Source organism: Excalfactoria chinensis, chromosome 2, assembly GCF_039878825.1.
Source record: "Excalfactoria chinensis isolate bCotChi1 chromosome 2, bCotChi1.hap2, whole genome shotgun sequence".
Classification (NCBI taxonomy): domain Eukaryota; kingdom Metazoa; phylum Chordata; class Aves; order Galliformes; family Phasianidae; genus Excalfactoria; species Excalfactoria chinensis.
Genome location: NC_092826.1, coordinates 34,833,067 through 34,851,901, shown reverse-complemented (window position 1 = coordinate 34,851,901; position 18,835 = coordinate 34,833,067). Strand labels below are relative to the sequence as shown.

The window sequence follows — 18,835 nt, the reverse complement described above, 5'->3', positions numbered from 1 at the left end:
GACGCTGAGACTTTGTGTTGAAAGTCTTCATAAAAAATTTTTACAGAATACACTAGGTTTATCTGTAATTTTTCTGGTTCTTAATCTACTGAACTGTAACATTGGGTCTAGGCTGTTACTGAATGTTAGTGGTTTTTTGAACATCAAAATATTATCTCAGAATTAAATGACCCATTAGATGCAGGTCTTTATCTAATTGATTTGTCTCCGTGCCTAAGTAGTTTTGAAGGTAAAGATGCCAGCTGAAGTAACTGTGTATGTTTGACACTTAAATTTTAATGAACAGCTGGATCGTTTCTTAGATGCTATTGAGAAACAGCTTCATAGTAAATATGGTCTAGTTTTGCTAGTCTGGCCTGTTCACCTCGTTTTCTTCTTTTTCTTCCCCTTTCCATCCCCTTCTGTTTTCTTCTCTCTGTCCCTCTACCTTTCTCCCCCTCAAAAAACAAACCAAAAAAAAACCAAAAAATAAAACATGTTAATCAGTAAGTAATTGTGAAGCTTGCCCACATTTTTATATGTAATCTGAAAATTGACCAGGAAGGTTCTTTTTATTAGAGGAATGTGATAATCAGTCTTCACAAATTGTTTATTAATGAAACTTTGATAAGCCCATGATGTCAGTGACCAGCAGTTTTTGTGCAGGTGGTGCTGAGAGAAAAAGAGTGTGCTGTTTATTTGCATAAGGTACTATGAAAAAAAGGGGATTATTTTCAAGCCTCAAAGAGAAGGATGGGAAGAACATTTCCTTCCTGTGCTATACTAACAGCATGTTACAGTTCTTGTAGTAGAGCATACTGCTAGGGATGTGGAAGAACACGTATACTAGCAAAATATTTTTAGAAGAACAAACTTCATTGTTAGGAATCCCAAGAATGCACTTATATTTATTCTGCTGACTTACTACTAAATTTGAAGGGAGTTGAGAATTTAAGCTGAAATACAATAGCTGTTTTTTGAAAACATTACAAATATTGGTATTAAACGTGACAAATGCTATACTTAATCTCCTTTCCAGAACAAAGCATAGCTATATTGATCTAGTAAGACCAAATGCTTCGAATTATTGGAATGGGATGTATGCAGAGAGGAAGACAACTGTGGTTAGTAGAAGCAGTTAAAGCTCTTAAATGGATATCTTTAGTTACTGGGAATGATTGGGTTATCACTGCAATTTTCGATGGAATGGCGTTATTTCAAATAAAAATAGTTGTTTATTTCTATTTTAGCATGGAGATAGCACTGTAGTGAATTGGGTTTTAAATAAGATATTTCTGAGAGTAGCATGGTAGTAGCAATGAATACATTGTTCTTGTTCAAGAATATCATGTTGAACGGCTACCTCAGGCACATGAGAATAATCTTGTTTAGCTTATCTGAAGCCTGGAGCTGAGATACTGGAAATGCTTACAGACTGTGAGCATCAACTTTAATTTTTTGTTTTAAGAAAACAATTCTTCTGTCCTTATCTTCGAATGCTCCGTGTTTAAATGATGTGTTGAATTGTCTTTACGCTAAAATTTATTGACCTAGCATGTAGTTGTAAAAATAACAAGAGCTTGCTTTGCTGCAGAATAGATACCACATTGAGTGTAACTTAGGTTCAATGTGTGTGTCCTTAGAAGAATGGTAGCCCAGTATGGTATTTTTTACTAGAGTTCTGGCTGCAGATAAAATGTATGTATTTGCAAATTGTTTAATTTGAGATTAAGTATCTAACAGTGATTTTATACGTGTAATTTAAAGGCAGCTTTGCTTATATATATATAAAATACTATTTATATATCAAGAAATACAGCATTATTGCTACTCAGGATTTAATATATTTAGAGGGACAGAAACTCTCAATGTCCTTGTTCCTAAAGAAGCTTTAAAAAAGAAGAGTGAAATACTAATGCGTTTGTGTGACCTAAAGAGGGGAATTTGGTATTAGTTGTCCTGACCAATAAGGTATCCTTTGTTATTTTTGTAATAGTTAACTTTTTTATAGGCTACTTGGAAAGCAGGGAACAAGAAATTGTGTTACAGTGACTTTAAGTTCTGCTATTAAAGGGATGGGTGAAAACCATAATGCTGGGATTGTCAGGGGGTAACAAGTAATTTAGATCAAAATAACTTATTTTCATTCTTAGGTTTTGCCCTGTTGAAAAGACCTAAATATAAAGTTTTCCTGGTTAGAAAACAATGAGGGTTTGGTTCTCTTAATAAATGTTTTCTAAAAATCCTTTATCATTTCAGCTTTGCAATATGGTTTGGTAGAAACTAGAAAAGTGATAATTACCTAAAATGACAATGTGTAAAGTTAACATTCCAAGGAATGGCTAAATAAGTGTATTTGTATCCTTTTGTAAGGCATTCCACTAACTCTTTGATAAGATCTGTATCAGCTGGAATTAATGACTCACGTGTGATATCTTTGGCTATTCTGTGTAGTGCAAGTTCAAAGATTATAGTAATTCTACTTTATATGAAGGCTTGAATATATTATTGTATGTACATAAGTTCTGATGGGGGCTGTTCACTTTTAAGCATGTCTCTTAACAAGTTATTTGCGTGGACAGACCATGTGAGTAACTTTTTTTTATTCTATCTTAGTGATTTAGAATCTAGACGAGAAGTCAAGAAAGAAGAAGGTGAAGCATTTGCACGAGAGCATGGGCTTATCTTTATGGAGACATCTGCCAAAACTGCTTCCAATGTAGAGGAGGTAACTTTGCTTAACACCAGTATTTTAGTAAAGCAGTTGTTCTATAGTTGTGTTCTATAGTTTGTACAGGTGCTATTCCTTTAGAGTTTGAACTTATTAACTTGAATTAACTACTTCTTAATTTATATGAGAAAGACATGATCTAAATTATATCTGATTGCACAGCAGTAATTATATTGTTGAGATTCCTTTTCCTAATATACTTCTTAAAAATACTCCAACAGTGAAATGGGTACACCAGTCTGTCTTGAAATCTTAAAACTGAAACTGGAATAGATTTGCCAGCCCAAAGCAAGACAAACTCTCAGTGTCCTTTATAGATCTAACCTGTTCTTAAAGACCTTTAATATTTTGCATGCTCTTCAGTGCAAGCTATTGTGATGCTTCGATATTTCTACTGTAGAGCAGTTTTCATTGTTCCCCTCCACTACATAGCAGGAACCTTTTTTGCTGCAGTGCACACATAGAATTTTTATCTGTCCTCTGGAGAGTTGCTGAAGAGATCATTGTCTTAGTTTCTGTAGTCTGTAGTATTTGAATAATGTTAGGTTTTTCATTCTTTTGCTGTTTTAGAGTAAACAACTTAAGTCCTTGAAATGTAACACATAATTCATATTTCTGGATATAGTTGTTTTTATATATCTCACCTTGATTTACTACAAATTTCTCTTGAGCATTGATTATGGCTGACATCAGCCAAAAACTAAACACCCACTCGGTTGCTTACTTTCTTTCCTACTCTGCCCAGCAGGTTGGGAGAGAGAATCGAATAAACTGAAGCGAGGGAGAACTAAGGGCTTGAGTTGAAGAAAACAGTTCTATGAGTGAAGGCAGGGGCATGGAGGAGGAGTGAGAAGGTGGTGGGAAGCTAGGCACTCCCAGCTTCCCATAAACAAATTGACTCTCTGAGCAAAGAGATTGTTGCCCAGGGACTTGCTGAGTCTCTGAGCAACAGCTACTTTTGAAAAGCCACCCCATGTTTTTTATTGCTAAGCATGATTGTTATGTGATAGGAAATACACCTTTGGCCAGTTCAGGTCAGCTGTCTGTCTGTGTCTCCCCAGTGTCTTGTCTAATTGCTGGGGCAGAGGGAAAAACGAAAGCTTGACGTTGTATGAAATGTTCAGCAGTAGCTAAAACATTAATGTGTTTTCATCTCTGTTTTGGTCACAAATCTTAAACACAGCAGCATGTAGGCAGCTGTGAAGGAAATTAACTCCATCCCAGCCAGACCCAATGGACAAAGAGCTCCTGATGAGCTTTTGGTGCTGTGCATAGCAGAAGGATTTCTTCACTTGACTTTCTTGCCCTCAATTCCTGCATCCCAGTTTCATTATTTACAGTAGCATGACATAGTTCTGTTTTTCATGCTACCTAATCTGTTGCTACTCGTATCCAAAGTCATTCTAAATGCAGGATGGTGGACAAACTGTCTTCGTTATATTTTAAATAGTAAAACCTTCTCATCTTGCAATATTGTATTTTTAAGTTACAAAAAGCATACTGCTTTCACTTACTTCATCCTGTTTTGTTATTATATGATTCTGACATTAGCACCTTTTTCCATGATAAAAAGATGCTTTCCAGTGAATGTATTGGCCAGTACCTAATGTGTCTATGATTATCAGGAGGAAGAGAAGCATAAGGTTCTCTTTCAAATAAGTTTGAATGGAATCCTCTCTTCATTATGAGATAAATGAATGAATGTGCAATTGTACTCGTTTTCTCACTCTGATGGAAGAGCCTTAAGATATAATTTTTTGTAGTGCCAGTCAATTACATTCCTTAAATGATATTCTCAATCAACACTGAAAGAGGTAGCATGGTCTAGAATGGTTACAACTGAAAGAGCAAGATCTTAACCTCTGACTTAATAAAAATAAATGTGAAGAAATAGTAGGTGTAAGAAGCAGAAGGTGCCACTTCATGGATGAAGGAAGAGGCCATTTAATTTTTTAGGTCAGTGTGCTTATTCTGAACTGTTTGGTATCAGAAAAATAGAGGGGAACAAGGGAATAAATACTGTGAAATGGGCAACATTGGAGGAAAGAATAAGAGGTATTCAGAACTGAGGCAGACATAGAAAGCTCCCAGTATGTGACTTCTGGACTAGAAGGAAATCATAGTGTTGTGACTGGCTGAGGATGTAGAAGTTAAACAGAAAGAAAATCTGTGATATGTCAGCTGAATTTACCTAGCTGAAATTTTAAGCAGAAAAAACCTATGGCCACGTGTCCACAAATTCGTTCAGGATAATGATGTCAGTCTGACTATATCTTAAAATAAACAAATCAGCTTCTGTCATTGTGGGTTTGTGTCTTTGTTTTTTGTGTTTTTTTTGTTTTTTTTTTTCCTTTGCTAATCCTTATTTCTACCACTGTGTAGTGCCCTAGTCAATATGTAGCAACAGCAGCAACAGTACCATGTCCTTGTTTGGTGCTTGGATCTTAAGGCAATTTTAAAGTGTTTGTTGTGTTCCGATAGGCTGTGGGTGCCACTTCTGGGGGTGTTGAAGGCCAAGCTGGATGAGGCTTTGAGTAGCCTGGTCTAGTGGGACATGGGAGTTGGAGCTACATGATCTTAAAAGTCTCTTTCAACCCAAACCGTTCTGTGATTCTTCAGAATTATTATCTATTAACCTGCATCTCAGATGGAAATGTTTAGCAGTGGAGAATATGAATAATATCCTGTTAGCTGTTCATCTAGTGCAGGGCTGTTATGGCAGGCTGATACCCTGTATGCACAATAGGCCATTAAGTGCAAAGTAGACAGACTTTTCCTTCATAGCTTCTCTGGAGGTTTCCAAGAAATCAGCATGGCCACAGAGTTGAATCATGTTGCGTATGGAGCATGATGGGGTGGAAGTTTCCAAATCGTTAAGAGGATAGAAGGACTGGAGGGAAGTTATTATTGGACTATCTATTGTTTGACTGCTGCCAGAAGACCAGTCATGGTGGCCTCTTCAGCCACACCATATTTGTGGGAAGCTCTTTTGGTTTTGGCCACTTCTTTTTAGTTTCTCCCAATAGCCATCAAGCTAGATAAAGAACTATCAACGTAACGTGATCTTTTTGGGGGTGCTCTTTTTCTTCAGTGTTTTCTGAGCTGTCTACGTTGGGCATTTCTTTCTTTACAATTCTGTTGGTATAATTTTTTTAATGTTTTGAAGTGGTTTTGTAATGTATTCTCTGAATGTGCCTGTTGGCTGTCTTAGACCAGGATACATCGTGAAATCTGATGTGAAACATGAAACCTTTTTTCTTTTATGCTGAAAGTAATCTAGTGTTAACCTTTCGGTTTAGTTACCGTATCTATTATACTTCTCCATCATGTTCATAACTCATAGACATTGTGTGTGTTTTCTTATAGCGTGCTCTGAGGTACCATTTGCAGAACTCAGTGTCTCATTTATTTACTTTTCTCCTAAGAAAGCATTGTGATGAGTAAGCTTTTTACTAGTATATGCACAATTCTAAGTTTTAGATATACTTGTTTTAATCCATACATCAATTGCTTTCCTACTTTACATTATTTGTAGTTTGAATGTAATTAAAGACCTTTTTTATCTCATTTGCAAAAGATACTAATGCCTGTGTTGCATTTTTCAGTAGCAGTTGAACAGCAGTATGCAACCGTTAGTTTTGGTTTAATCTGGAAGTTGCAGTTCAGAGCCTGCTGCGTGGCTTCTACTTGGGCAGCGTCTAACAGTGGTTCAAATAGCATAGGATCATCTGCATGAACTCAGGGTAACTGTCCGGTGACACTAGCACTTGGTTATCTTTTCATCCCTGAAATATCATTTATTTAAATCTATTTACATATGCTTATTGTGAAGAACTAAAGATTCCTAGCTGTATTTGGAAAGCTGGAATGACTTTATGCCTTCCTCTTGCATTTTGTACTGCTAGTTCAGTAATGACTAACACAATCAATGTTAAGTGGAAGAGTTTTCTGGATACTGATCAAACCAGCACCAGACAACATTGCTGTTCAGAAGTTGATCTCATTTGAGTTAGACTTGCCTATCACTGACTCCTGGTGTGAGAATTGGTTTCAGCAGGTTGTTTCCCCTGTCAGTGGGATTATGTAGCCCTGTGCCAAGCTTTCGTCTTTGACTATTGTATTTGTCCTTCCAAGTTGTCTGCATGTAAATAAAGTGCTTTAATGTATTAATTATTTAGGATTAAAACCAAATGGGCTAACCATGTCAACTCAGCAACTGAGTATTTCAGCTACATACAGCTGGATGGTCCTTGCACAATTTTGTTCCAGCTGTAACTTAATTTTCTCTTCAGACAGTTTCTTTCATACTCTTGCTTAAATGGAAAATGAATATTCAAACCCCCTGTATTTTCAGCAGGGGTACTGCTCAGTCACAGATAAAGGAAGAAAGAAAGCCTTTGTAGTAGTCTACAGACTAACAATGAAAATCCCACAGAAAGATGAAATGATTATCGGCTTCCAAATTAGAACTGATGTTTCCTAGTTTTTCCTCTCTTTAAATACAGCTGCTGGTACACACCAGCTGTTTGACCTGGTGATCTGGTTAGCAGAGATTGAGTTAATAAAATTGGAAAATTTGAGGTGTTAGTAGATATAATAGAAAAGTGACACATGTAATCAGAACTTGAACAGTGTTTTCTTGTTTGTGAAAGATTTTGGATTAAATTAGGTTGTATTTAAGTTGTATCAAACCCAGTATTTCTTTGAGTTCCTTGAAGCCTGCGTTCTATGACACTTCAGCTGTGAGAAGCTAGTTAGGACCGTGTCCCAACTCTTCCGTAAGTACCAGTGGATCTGCCACAATTCTTAAGACTGCGGGACATAGTGAGGCATCATCAGAATCTCAGAACCCTCAGCTGAGGTTTCTAGACTTTACAGAAGAGCATGAAAAGTATTGTAGGGCTTCCTGCATGAGGTCATCCTTAGTTGTAGGGTTTGTATTCTTTTTCCTCAGATACTCCATCCTTTGTTCAAAAGCAACTGCAGCACTTCCTGAGACACTTCAGGATCTAGTTAATATGCTTCTTTCCAATAAGTTTGCCAGAGGCTGCAACAGGCAAATTGCTGTTTTGGGTCCATGCACCTTCACTTTAAAGCTACAGATGTGCTAGGGCACTTGTGTGGTGTAGCTTCACTATGTAGTTCCCTACTGCTTGATAATTAACTCCTCCGTAACCATTTTTTAGTCCCGGGCTTTTCTCTGAAGATCATTTACTTGTGAAAAGCGTTGCCTTACTGTGTGTAAAACAGCTGCTCAGAGCTTTGGGATCCCATTCTATAAAGCAGCCATCTAGCACCACTTACACTCTGGGATATAGAATGCCCTACTGAGTAAATCCATTTGCAGTCCATACTGTTGTACCTTCCAAATGCTTTCTTCAGTACTGGGGGTAAATGATGGTATATTGTATCTTACCACTGAAGGAAGGAAATTGGGTAAGAGGAACAGCTGTTGACTGACCGCAGAGGTGAAGGTCATGCTTTAGAATTGGTGAAACATGCAGCAGCTCAGTAGTTTTTTGTTTGTTTGTTTTTTTTTAATGTTTTCTTACTATTGATAATAAATTAAAACTGATTCGTATTTAAAAGTGCTAAATTTAACTTTAATATAGCCACCAGAGGGCAGCATATTACATGAACTGGAAATGCAGAACCCAGTATATATTTATTATAAGCAAAGCGCTTTAAAATATGAGTTTTGAAAAGCATCAGTTATTCACGTACAGGTTTTTTGTATGTGCAGCCTGCAGATGGGTCATCAAATACTCATCATGGGAATGGATTTCTGAGAAAGAGCATGACATTGCACTTTACAGATGTGGAAAATACATCTCTTTAAGACATTATTTGCACATCTTGTCACATCTGCCAGGTGAAACTAAATCTAACTGTTCCATGACATGCATTCTGGTACCTTTATCGTATCATTATTCTTAAGTGTATCTTACGTGTGACCAAAAGGAGCAAGAACTCCCTTTGCTTTCAGCATTGTTGTGTGTGTTTGTTTCTGTTCTTACCAGTAATAAACTCGTTCTGGTTTTGTCTCAAGGGTAGCAAACCTACGTTACTTGTTTACTTTGTCTGGTAAAATAGATGTTAAATTTGATTTAATTTTATAGTCAGTGTTTTTTAGGAGTCATTTATTTGGAATTCTGTCCTGTGCTGTGGGATGGTTGCTCTTCTGGGGTCTGTTTGTTTTCTAAGAAGGGTATTTTGAGTCTTCTTGACTTCCATTGGCAGTATAATGTAGGAAAATCCTTGTACATGTATCTAAAGTGAGAATATACTCATGTAGCATAAGTTGAAACCATCCTTCATTTGCTTTGCACAAGGTGTAGGTGACACAGCAGGCTGATCACATCTTACAGGACTCGCTTTTCCCTACTTGGCACGTTAATATAATTTTTCTCATCATAGTTTTACTCCTGTCAGTATTTCAGAACCCAGTTATAAGTGAACACCACATAAAAACGTAGTATTGAAAGAAATCACAAAATAACTTCAAACCTTTTTTGAAGGTGTAGAAGAGGTAGTCAAGCTTAAAAGCATTGGTAGCTTTCATGGTTTAGGAAGAGTAAAACCAAGTAAAACATTAAATGTAGGTATATTCCAGAAGTTACATTGTTTTCTTTAAATTTCCTCAAAAGTAGCCTAAAATTTGTATGTTTTGAAGTCTTTCATACTCTGTTTACAGAACTCAACTCTTCTTTCATGAGCAATGTAAGTGTAGTGTAGGGGCTTGATGTCTTTTCAAGTGATAGCATACAAAGCCCGAATGAATCCAGTACCACCTGACCAAGGTGGTGGGAATAAACCTCAATGGACCTGAGCTCATCTAAGGTGGAGGGGCTTGCGTGTCTTTGTACTGTGCTTTAGTGGCAGTGGTGTTACCAGGATGTACAGCAAAACTGCAGTAGGCTTTATAGGCGGCCAGCCTGCATCCATGCAAGCTTATTGGTTGAAGTCTTGTGTTGTGTAGAAGTACTCAACTGCACCTGGATCAGAGCTGGCATATGAAGTGCTACAGCTGTGTTCCTGCAGCTCACTGCATGTAGTCTAATAAATCCAAACTGGATTTGAGGGGAAACCGCTCTGTCTTTTTGTGTCCGTGGCTCAGTTAATCTGCAAGCAGTATAAACTGCTGCCTAAATAACGGGGAGTTTACAGTATACTGTATGGTCCAGATAAGAGTTAAAACATGCAATATAAAAAGACATTTTTAGAAGAAGCCAATTAGACAGAGTTCACCTTCTTGTCCTTGCTAATTGGGACACTAGCATACAGTGCCAGCATCTGATAGAATATTCTTAAAGTGACTGGAGTGCTTTTTTAGCAGGTTTGTCAGGTGGTTACTTCAAGTCCACTTTTACTTTGAAGCATAAGCTTCCATAAAATAAGTGGATGCAAAAAACAAAGAGATGTCTCAGGGGATGCCAGTCTTTTCATGACTGATTAGTAATTTTTCAGAATCCATGCTAACTGGAAAATAACCCAAGGAGTAGATTTATTGGTTGGTATAGTCTTGTGAAACCATTGTTTTCAAATAGAAATCGCTTATATGTGGCCCAGCAGGTACTGCTATGTGCTGCTTTAACACTGATGTTTGGCAAACCTGAGTCACGGCCAGAAATTTGGTAGTCAAATGATATCTTTCCCAGATGACCAAAATGAAAGAACTGAGGTAAATGGAATAGTTATGTATAATTGTTGCTCATTCAGACCAAGACTTTCTCAGGAAATACATTTAAATGTTAAAGTACACCACTTGTACTGAACTCAGTATGCTTATTTCTTTTTGCTTTGTAGAGTTCTTGTGTAATAACTGTGTTGAATGGGGGGTGACCTGGATGGCCTGAGTGTTGTTAAATCGCACTGCCTTTCCCCGTCAGCTTTACCATTTTTGTGAGGATAGGTGCACTATTGCAGTGACGTGTTCTTGAATGTAGTCCCCAGAAAATACCTGGTTTTCTATTGTTGGTTGGGAGTTTGTAATCTGATGCATTTCTAGGTGGAGGGTCTAAAGCAGCTTTAATAGATGTCATTTAGGTCTTGAGAAATAAATTCCAAGAGCCTAAGTATAGTCAGCCAGCACCAGTTCTGTAATCGTTAGATGTGCCAATTGTTAAGTGCTTGTTTACGTGAAGTTATCATAACATGTTTTTAAGACTCCAAGTTCTGCTTAATTCCCTCTTTTAATGGGCAGTGAGCAAGCATCCTCAGATCCCAGCTGTGAGTTTCCAAAGTTCTTGGCATATGCCTTTCGACAGGCCTGTGTGTGAGGCTGTTACAATAATTAGCGTGTTATCAGAAGCCGAGATAAGGTTGTTTTTTTTTTCTCTCTCACATTGAAAACTTCAGTTTCTGAGAAATTTGAATCAATTCATAGTTGGCTGGAAGCCAATTTTTCTCCTCAACTCTTAACGCGTGTTTGAAAAACGAACTCACTTCCTAAGTGCCTTGTGAATCTGCAATGATTAATTCTTCTCATTATTTTGCTGCAAATTCTCATGACCCTCTGTGATGATTCGATCACCCACTTAGAGTTTATGCATATTCATATCTTTCCGCTCCTGCCGCAGTCGTTCAAGTCTCCTTCACTGGCTGTGGTGTGTGCTTGGTGCAGTAATTGAGCTGCAGTAGATTGATTACTCTGGGGAGCTGTAAGGCCTTTAAAGGTGAAAACATATCAGTCCTGTTAATTAGGAAACAAAGCTCTGGTGGCAAGTTCAGCAGTCAAATGCTTCCAGTGTAGAAATGAGGAAAGGTATGATTTGTTCCTCTCCGTGAACCCTGTTTACTTTTTTATATTTGAATTAGATCTGTATTTGCTGTAACGGGCCTGTGCAGAAGATAGCGGACCTTGTGTGATTGGATAGGGATGGTATTTTAAATAAAAATAACTGTACATTTGGTATTGCCGTTATTAGCTGCTGTTAATCACCTCTTAAATTATACATTGTCTTAGGCATTATTTGACCTATAAAGTTAAACGTGGGATGAAAAATGGGATCGTTGATCTTAAACTTTAACCAAAACCATCTATATCGTTCATTCTTTCAGACCCAGTATCCAAGTCTTTTCTCTGAATTAACATAACAAATTTTCAGAAATCATAATAAAATTTGGGGTCTTTCCTTTCTATTACAAAGATGAATATTGCCCACCATGTGCAAGATTAATTAAAGAGAATAAGTTCTTAAAATTAGGTGAATATTAAATGATAGCATAAGGTTTCATCCAGCAGACAGCATCCTTACATCATCATTGTAAGTACCCTGTGGTTTTATGTTGCTAAGCACTCTAATCTAGAGTGGCCTATTACAAAGATATTAAGGGTAGGGGAAACCATCTGCCACACAATCTATCCATAAGGGTCAGAAATAAATAATTTAAAAGTAATTTGTGTATCTTTTTTTTCCCCCCTGTAATTACTGGACAACAGATTGTAGAATACAGTTGTTATGAACAGGCTACTGTTTTTGTAAACAGCATATGATCTGTTGCTACTTCAGGGTAGGTTACAGGATGCTGTTGGCATACCTGTTCTCCTCAGGTCAGAAGGAAAGGTCTTGCTGAATAAACTATGCATGAGATGGACTGCAGTTAGTGTATCTTATGCCAGGATATCACATTCACTGGTCTGCTGTTGTTTTTCCTTTCTGTTGTAGGCATTTATTAACACTGCAAAGGAGATCTACGAGAAAATCCAGGAAGGAGTTTTTGACATAAATAATGAGGTAACTTTTAAATACTCCAAACGTGTGACTTTATTTTCTTTTTTTAAGGTACAAAATTCACCTTCCTTAGAATGCTGGACAGTAAGATATTTGTCTGTTCCATTTGGATATAGAATTGTCTGCTATTGTGATTAAAAAAAAATGGATTAAAATAAGTGACCCTATCCATCCATGAAGCATCACAAAATAATATAAATCCCCAAAAGAGAAGAAAATCCACTTTCATCCACTTCTCCATATGGTGTCATCTGTTTTCAAAGATAATTTTCCACTATGTAAATGGAGGACCATGTTGATATGCCAGATGCACTCCATGAGCTGTCCAGTGTAGGGGAGGGATTGCTTTGAGAGTTACATAAAAGACTTTTGAAATGTTCCTGGTTTAGGTGGCTGCATTCTGTAGGGAATAAAAGATTAGCCATTTTGTCTGTGCACATTACTGAAATTACAGATTATCAGGGCTGGTCTCTTTGGCTTGTTTTGCGGGGGCTGTGGCATGGAGCAGGGAACGTTTCTGTAATGCAAGAACTAGGAAAGCCCTATAATCTCCTTTAGATGTTGAAATGGCGGTGATGTTGAAAATGCTGAGCAGCCACAAGATAGCCTCGTGCCTGTAGAAAAAGCAAGCTGAAATTCAGAGTTAGTGGAAATAAGTAACCATTAGGATCATACAAATTCCCAGATAGAATCCGCATGAAGAGTAACACCACGTAGAACAGTTCGGCTTTGGCAGCGCTGTGTGATCAGTCATCTCTGATGCACAAGTTTTCTTTTTACCTCGCGTCTCTAAGTGTCATTGCTAAGATGCTTAGTAAAAGCACGTGTGGAAATCTCTACTGCTTCTCTGTCCTGTGCATTCTCTGTCCAGGGCTGTCAGTCTAACACTTCTCTCTAGCCTGATGGTCCTTGCAGAGGCGTGCATAGAGCAATGAAGGAACTGTCAGGACTCAATTAAACTCACCTCTTTCTGCTCAGTGTAGTAAGACAACTTTGACCACTAAAAATATTGTTCTTCTGATTTTACAGAAGTGACAAGAGACTTCAGTAGCGTGAAGTATTTGCCTTGAGAAACTTGTAGCTAAGTGAGACTTATGCCGTAATCATTCAGACACTATTGCTGACTGAAAAATGTGGTTGTGCATATGGTGTTTGGGCAGAACACCCCCTAAGTTCAGTTTAGTGATGAAAAAGTTAAAATAGCCTTTAACGTTTTATAAGGAAAATACACGCAGTACAATATAAATTGGACAGTAATCGGTGTCTGAAAAAGCACGCTCGTTCTATCTGTCGAGTTTCATATAGTAGCTGATTGCTTTACTGTGCCTTATGGAGCTTTGATTGCAATATGCTGTCAAGAGCCAACAGTTCGTGCTATTTCTCTGGCTTTATGCCAGGTCTGGCTCCTTGATTCCTCAAGAAGTTGCTACCAGCCCAGAGGGGGCAAAACCAATGAGCCATAGGGCATGCTTTTTATTAAAGAGGAGTCAAAGAGCGAAAAGAAACCACATCAGCTGCTGTCAATACTGAGCTAGTGCCAGAAACCCCAAGGCTACTACTGTTGCAGAACAACTGCCAAGCACTATAAATCTGAGATTTACTGTGACGCAAAGTTTCCTTAAGAGCTTAATTTCTGAAGCTACTGTATTACTTTGCTCAAAGTGCTGTATTTTTAGGTAAAATCCACTTGAGGGAGTGAGGGTTAAGATATAAGTGTGATTTTGATGAATGAAAGAGCTACGCTGTGTGTGGGTTCTTGGCAAGTCGCCACGTCTTTCGGGATCATAGAAATTATTGATGACACAGAACACTCGTATGCCCTTAGCCTGTACAGCTGATTCAACACAGAAGGAAATGCTGTCTAGAGAGGAAAAGTTTTATACTGAACTATTAAACTAATGGAGGTTTCGGTGAGAGGGGGGAGGTTACGTGTTCCTGGCAAACGCTAGGTATTTTTAAAGCCTTAAGCCATGCAGTATTCACATGTGATTCTTACTGTGTTTTTTCATAGTCGGAGCTTAAGGTACGGAGTCTAACATGGTTATAAAATTTAAATGAGAAGAAACTTCCGTTAAATTATATTTAATTATTGTTAAGCAAAAAAACAAAACAAAAACTGCTGTATTTACTGTGCTAGGAAAGAAACTTTTCAGGTGTATTTGGTGTTGTGCAGTAATTACTCTGTGTATTAAACTTCATTTCAGGCAAATGGAATAAAAATTGGCCCTCAACATGCTGCTACTAACGCAACACTTGCAGGCAATCAGGGAGGACAACAAGCTGGTGGAGGCTGCTGTTGAGCCCGTTTTTACTTTCTAGCTGCCTAGATGGGGCCTACTAACTTGTTTGTTCACCCTTCCCTCCCTCCCCCTGCCCCGCTCGCCTCCACTGCAATTCAACTGAGACATGAAACTTGTAAGTTGGTTTCCTGTTGCAGAAGAAGACTTTATCCTTCAAACTCTTGTATAACTTTGAATAAATGGTTAATGTTCACTTAAAGACAGATTTTGGAGATTGTATTCATATCTATTTCCATTTAATTTCTAGGTCAATTGATGTGATTATTTTTGTTAAATGTTGTCTTGTGCCCTTGACTACGAACTGAATTGTATTAAACACTACGAAGTCATCTGAGTATTTTAATCGATTTGTGTAGTTAGGTTTCCCAGTTCCTGCGGTTACCTAATGTTTAATATTGTAGAGCTGTCCTCAAGTTTTTTTGTCGATTTTCAAGGCTATAAAGAGAAGCAGAAGGACTCTTTTAATTCTGTATTTATCACTTTCTGTATATATAGTTTAATAACCTGCTTGGGTGTACTTGCCAAGCTAGAATTCTTTAATGCATTTGCATAAATTCTATACTACTTAGAGCTTGGAAACTACAGAAGCATTAATAGAAATTGCTTGGACGCTAAATTTTAAGCCTTTTTGACATTGTTAGCATGTTCATCCTCCCCTGTCATTATCCTGAAGTCCAAGAAAAATGCTTAATGTATATTACTAGAGGCTACATACGTGCTATCTATTTTAATGCCAAATGTTTGCTGTTTGTCCACAATTTCCACAGCACCTCTTCAGAAATGGATTAGCTGTTTGCCTTAACAAATACAATAGGTAAAAACAGAGCGTGAATGAAAAGTAGAGGAGGAGTTGATAAACGGAAAATGGCACATTATAAAAAGGTTAATCTTTTCTTAATGCTTTCTCTTGTTTACCACTTGATTTCTAGGTATATTTTTCATGCAAGGACAGTTTTTTCAACCTAAATGTACAGTGGTTGTGTAAAGTTTTCTTTTAGTGACAACTTGTAATCCTAAATATATGGTAAGCATCTTGTCTATTGTGAAGAGGGTGTGAAAATAAAATCTGCCGGTTTGGAAATCTCGATGAAAATCAAATCTGGAAATGCTTTGGCACTTAGTTTGGTGGGGAGGAGCAGGGGGGGTGTTTTGCCTCAAATGAAAGGGTTTGCAACAGTACGAAACAAAATCCTGTGTTTAATTGTTTCTTTGTTGAAGTACAGAATATTCATGTCACCTTTCCTACAAATGATGGAGCAACAGTTTCCGCCTCATCCTGTTTATACAAATTGCAGGTGAAAGGGTGACAGTAACGGTAGGCCATGCTTCATGTATCTAAAGGAAAATAAAATGACCGCAGAACTTTTGTCTTACTGGACCAATTCTGACTGCACCACAACACTGGGGGACATGGATCCTCACGTCATCTGTTCTAATTGTGATAACATCAAAATGAACAAATTTCAGTCTGATAGGTGTAACACAGCAATGGTTCTGAGATTAAATAAAGTTTAAACAATGTGTGGAACCTTTTGTTTGTATACTGTGGGGAAGGGATGCCCGCTAAGGATTTGGTAGTTACTGGCTCAAGTATTTCTTGCATGTATAGTTGTGTTCGTTCTCTGCACCATCAGCTGTTTATTATGGATTTGGATTCGTAATACGTGAACGCTGCTTCAGTTAAGTTTGCAAAGTATCACATGAGACTAGGACCATAGGGCTGGGTAGGTCCTCACAAGGAAACGTGAACAAATGAGAATACTTGCTTGAATTACATGCTTGAGGATTTGGGGAGCTGGCAGCACTTCAGAACTCGGTTACTTAAGAGAACTTGGGAGAAGAGTATTCTCTTCTGTAGCAGCCTCAGCTGCGTGACAAATGGCAATAAATTTCTCACAGGCTTAAGAACTGTCACTGTTAAGAAAGCAAAGTAGGAGAATAATCAAGAACAAAAATGCATGCTGTTTTTAAGTGACGATGACTTAAAGCTGGGATGTTAAACCAAAGCTGCTTCCACCTACTCATTAATGGACATATAAAAGACATAGAACTGACCAGGAATCGGCTTAGAACAAAACTTGAAGGTTCCTTGCACTCTGGCTGGCTTTTTGTCACAAGCTTTGTGCCCAAACAACCCTTCTTTTTCCTATCAGATATCTGTGTATTTCTGTAAGGTTTGAGAAGCCGTTGATTCTATTTCATCATAGTAAAACTTAAAAATTATGTAGCACAGAATTGAGCAAGATTTAGTTGTACAGCACATGCTTTACAAAGTCACTGCTGCAGGTTTCAGTTTTGCTTGTAGGTGAGTGACTGATAACTAGCTTTCATGTGACGTGCCAGTTCTTTCATTGACTGCATTTTCATAACCAAGAAATGAAATATTTCATTGCTCCCCAGCAACTTGTGTGGCTGTAACATAGGGCTGCTATCAGCACTGAAAAACCATAGCAAGGTGCACTTTCCCTGTAGTCACAATTTACCATACAGTGTTAAGAGTAAATTTGGAGTGATGCATCCTGTAAGCATGACTTGAGTCTCATCTTCCCTATTTCTACTTAAAATGAGAAGCTCTGGGAATTTTGGCGGTGGTTTTAAGAGTGATTCAACTCTCCTTCAATCATCTACCTCTATGTTTCCATCGATTCCAACCATTCTGATTTATTGTTGTGCAGAATCAGACTCAGTACTGACTTAAATGACTGCCAAAATACCGCTAAGTTAATGTAACAAGAGGCTGTCCGAAGGCCCCAGCCAGCAGTGCTCCAGCAACATCTCCCTTCTGCTACGTTGTGCTCTTAGTAATACTTGGTTTGCTGAGCAGTTGGAGAGCCTTGGAATGCAATACTTTTATTTTGTGGGTTTTTTCAGAGAGCTGCAGTTTAAGCTAAAGGGTGTTTGTTTAATTGGAGAGAATGGTTTCTGCCTTAGGAGTCTGTGCGTTATAAAGCTAAACCCGTTCTTGGGTTGAGAGCAGAGGGAGATAAACTCTTACCAGGTTTTAAGCTACAGTTAAAACTGATTTTGAATGAGAAAGATGTGTATTAAAAATAAATTCAAGTACTGGAGTTCAAGGACTTAAAAATAATTGTGAATGACAGCGGCCCAACATCGCTTGCCACCATTGTTACCAATAGGATGTTGCTTTTGAAGCTGCTGATTGTCCAACAGCTTTCTTGCTTTTTTTCTCCTCAGCCGAGTTTCTCTCATGTTCACTTCTTTTTGTCTTATCTGTTTTGTCCTATCTCTTTGGATACTCTTCCATCCATATTGGAATCCAGTGAGTAAAGTGCTGCTCTCCATGTTTGCTGCTCCACATCCTTTACGTTTACACCTAAGGGAATTTGCCCCAAGTGGGGAGCTTTCTGGGTGGGGGGGGGGAGAGATATACTCAGCTTCTGCATGACATGAAACCACAAGGAAAGTATTGCATAGGCTCTCTCATACATTGCACACGTTCCTTGTGTACTGTTTTTCATGGGAAGGGAATAATTTGCCTATTCCTTTTCTACTATTGAGTGGGAGGAGATAGAGGAGAAAGAGGAAGGCTAAGGGGTTTTATTTGGAGATCTCAATATTTGCTTGCTGATGCCATGCTTAGGATCTGTATATTCTTAATGCGCTTTTCCCTTGTGCCTGCTGCTCTTTTTCTGCCATATTACTGCAGTGTGACTTTAACGGCGTACAGCAGTGATTTATTTTAATATGGTACTGAAATCTCCATTTGTAAATAATCCAGTCTGCTGCTGTGTAAGTAGCTGATGAAATGTCTTTACTGGGTCTGCTGCGTATGAAAGAAACCACAACATTAGGCAATAAAAACTACTAACAGAATGTTACAAAACCAAGACCATGACAAAAAAGAAAAAAAGAAAAGCAGCATGTTTTGGATCTATCATTTTTATTCTTGGGACAGATTTTATTATTTTTGGAACTATGACAAGACCTGTGTTAAATATTGTAGATGACAAGAGGAAACAGACTCTTGGCAAACATGGAAAACCAATTACAGCGTATTACCGTATCCCCCTTCCAATAAAGGAGGGGCTAAACCAAAAGTTTATTCTTTGCTTTAGCAGCTGGGGAAAAAT

The 18,835-nt window shown here is 38.0% G+C and overlaps 1 protein-coding gene across 2 annotated transcripts in view; it reads left to right on the top strand.

Annotated features, from left to right (window-relative positions):
• RAB2A (RAB2A, member RAS oncogene family) overlaps positions 1-16,263 on the top strand; it is a 41,302-nt gene extending 25,039 nt beyond the window's left edge. For both annotated transcript variants that reach the window (XM_072328499.1, XM_072328500.1), the window contains exons 7-9: positions 2,596-2,707; positions 12,379-12,447; positions 14,649-16,263. In XM_072328499.1, coding sequence (XP_072184600.1) covers positions 2,596-2,707; positions 12,379-12,447; positions 14,649-14,744 — 277 coding nt within the window. In that variant the 3' untranslated portion in view covers positions 14,745-16,263. The remainder of the gene's footprint in view (positions 1-2,595; positions 2,708-12,378; positions 12,448-14,648) is intronic.
• The last annotated feature ends 2,572 nt before the right edge of the window (positions 16,264-18,835 follow it).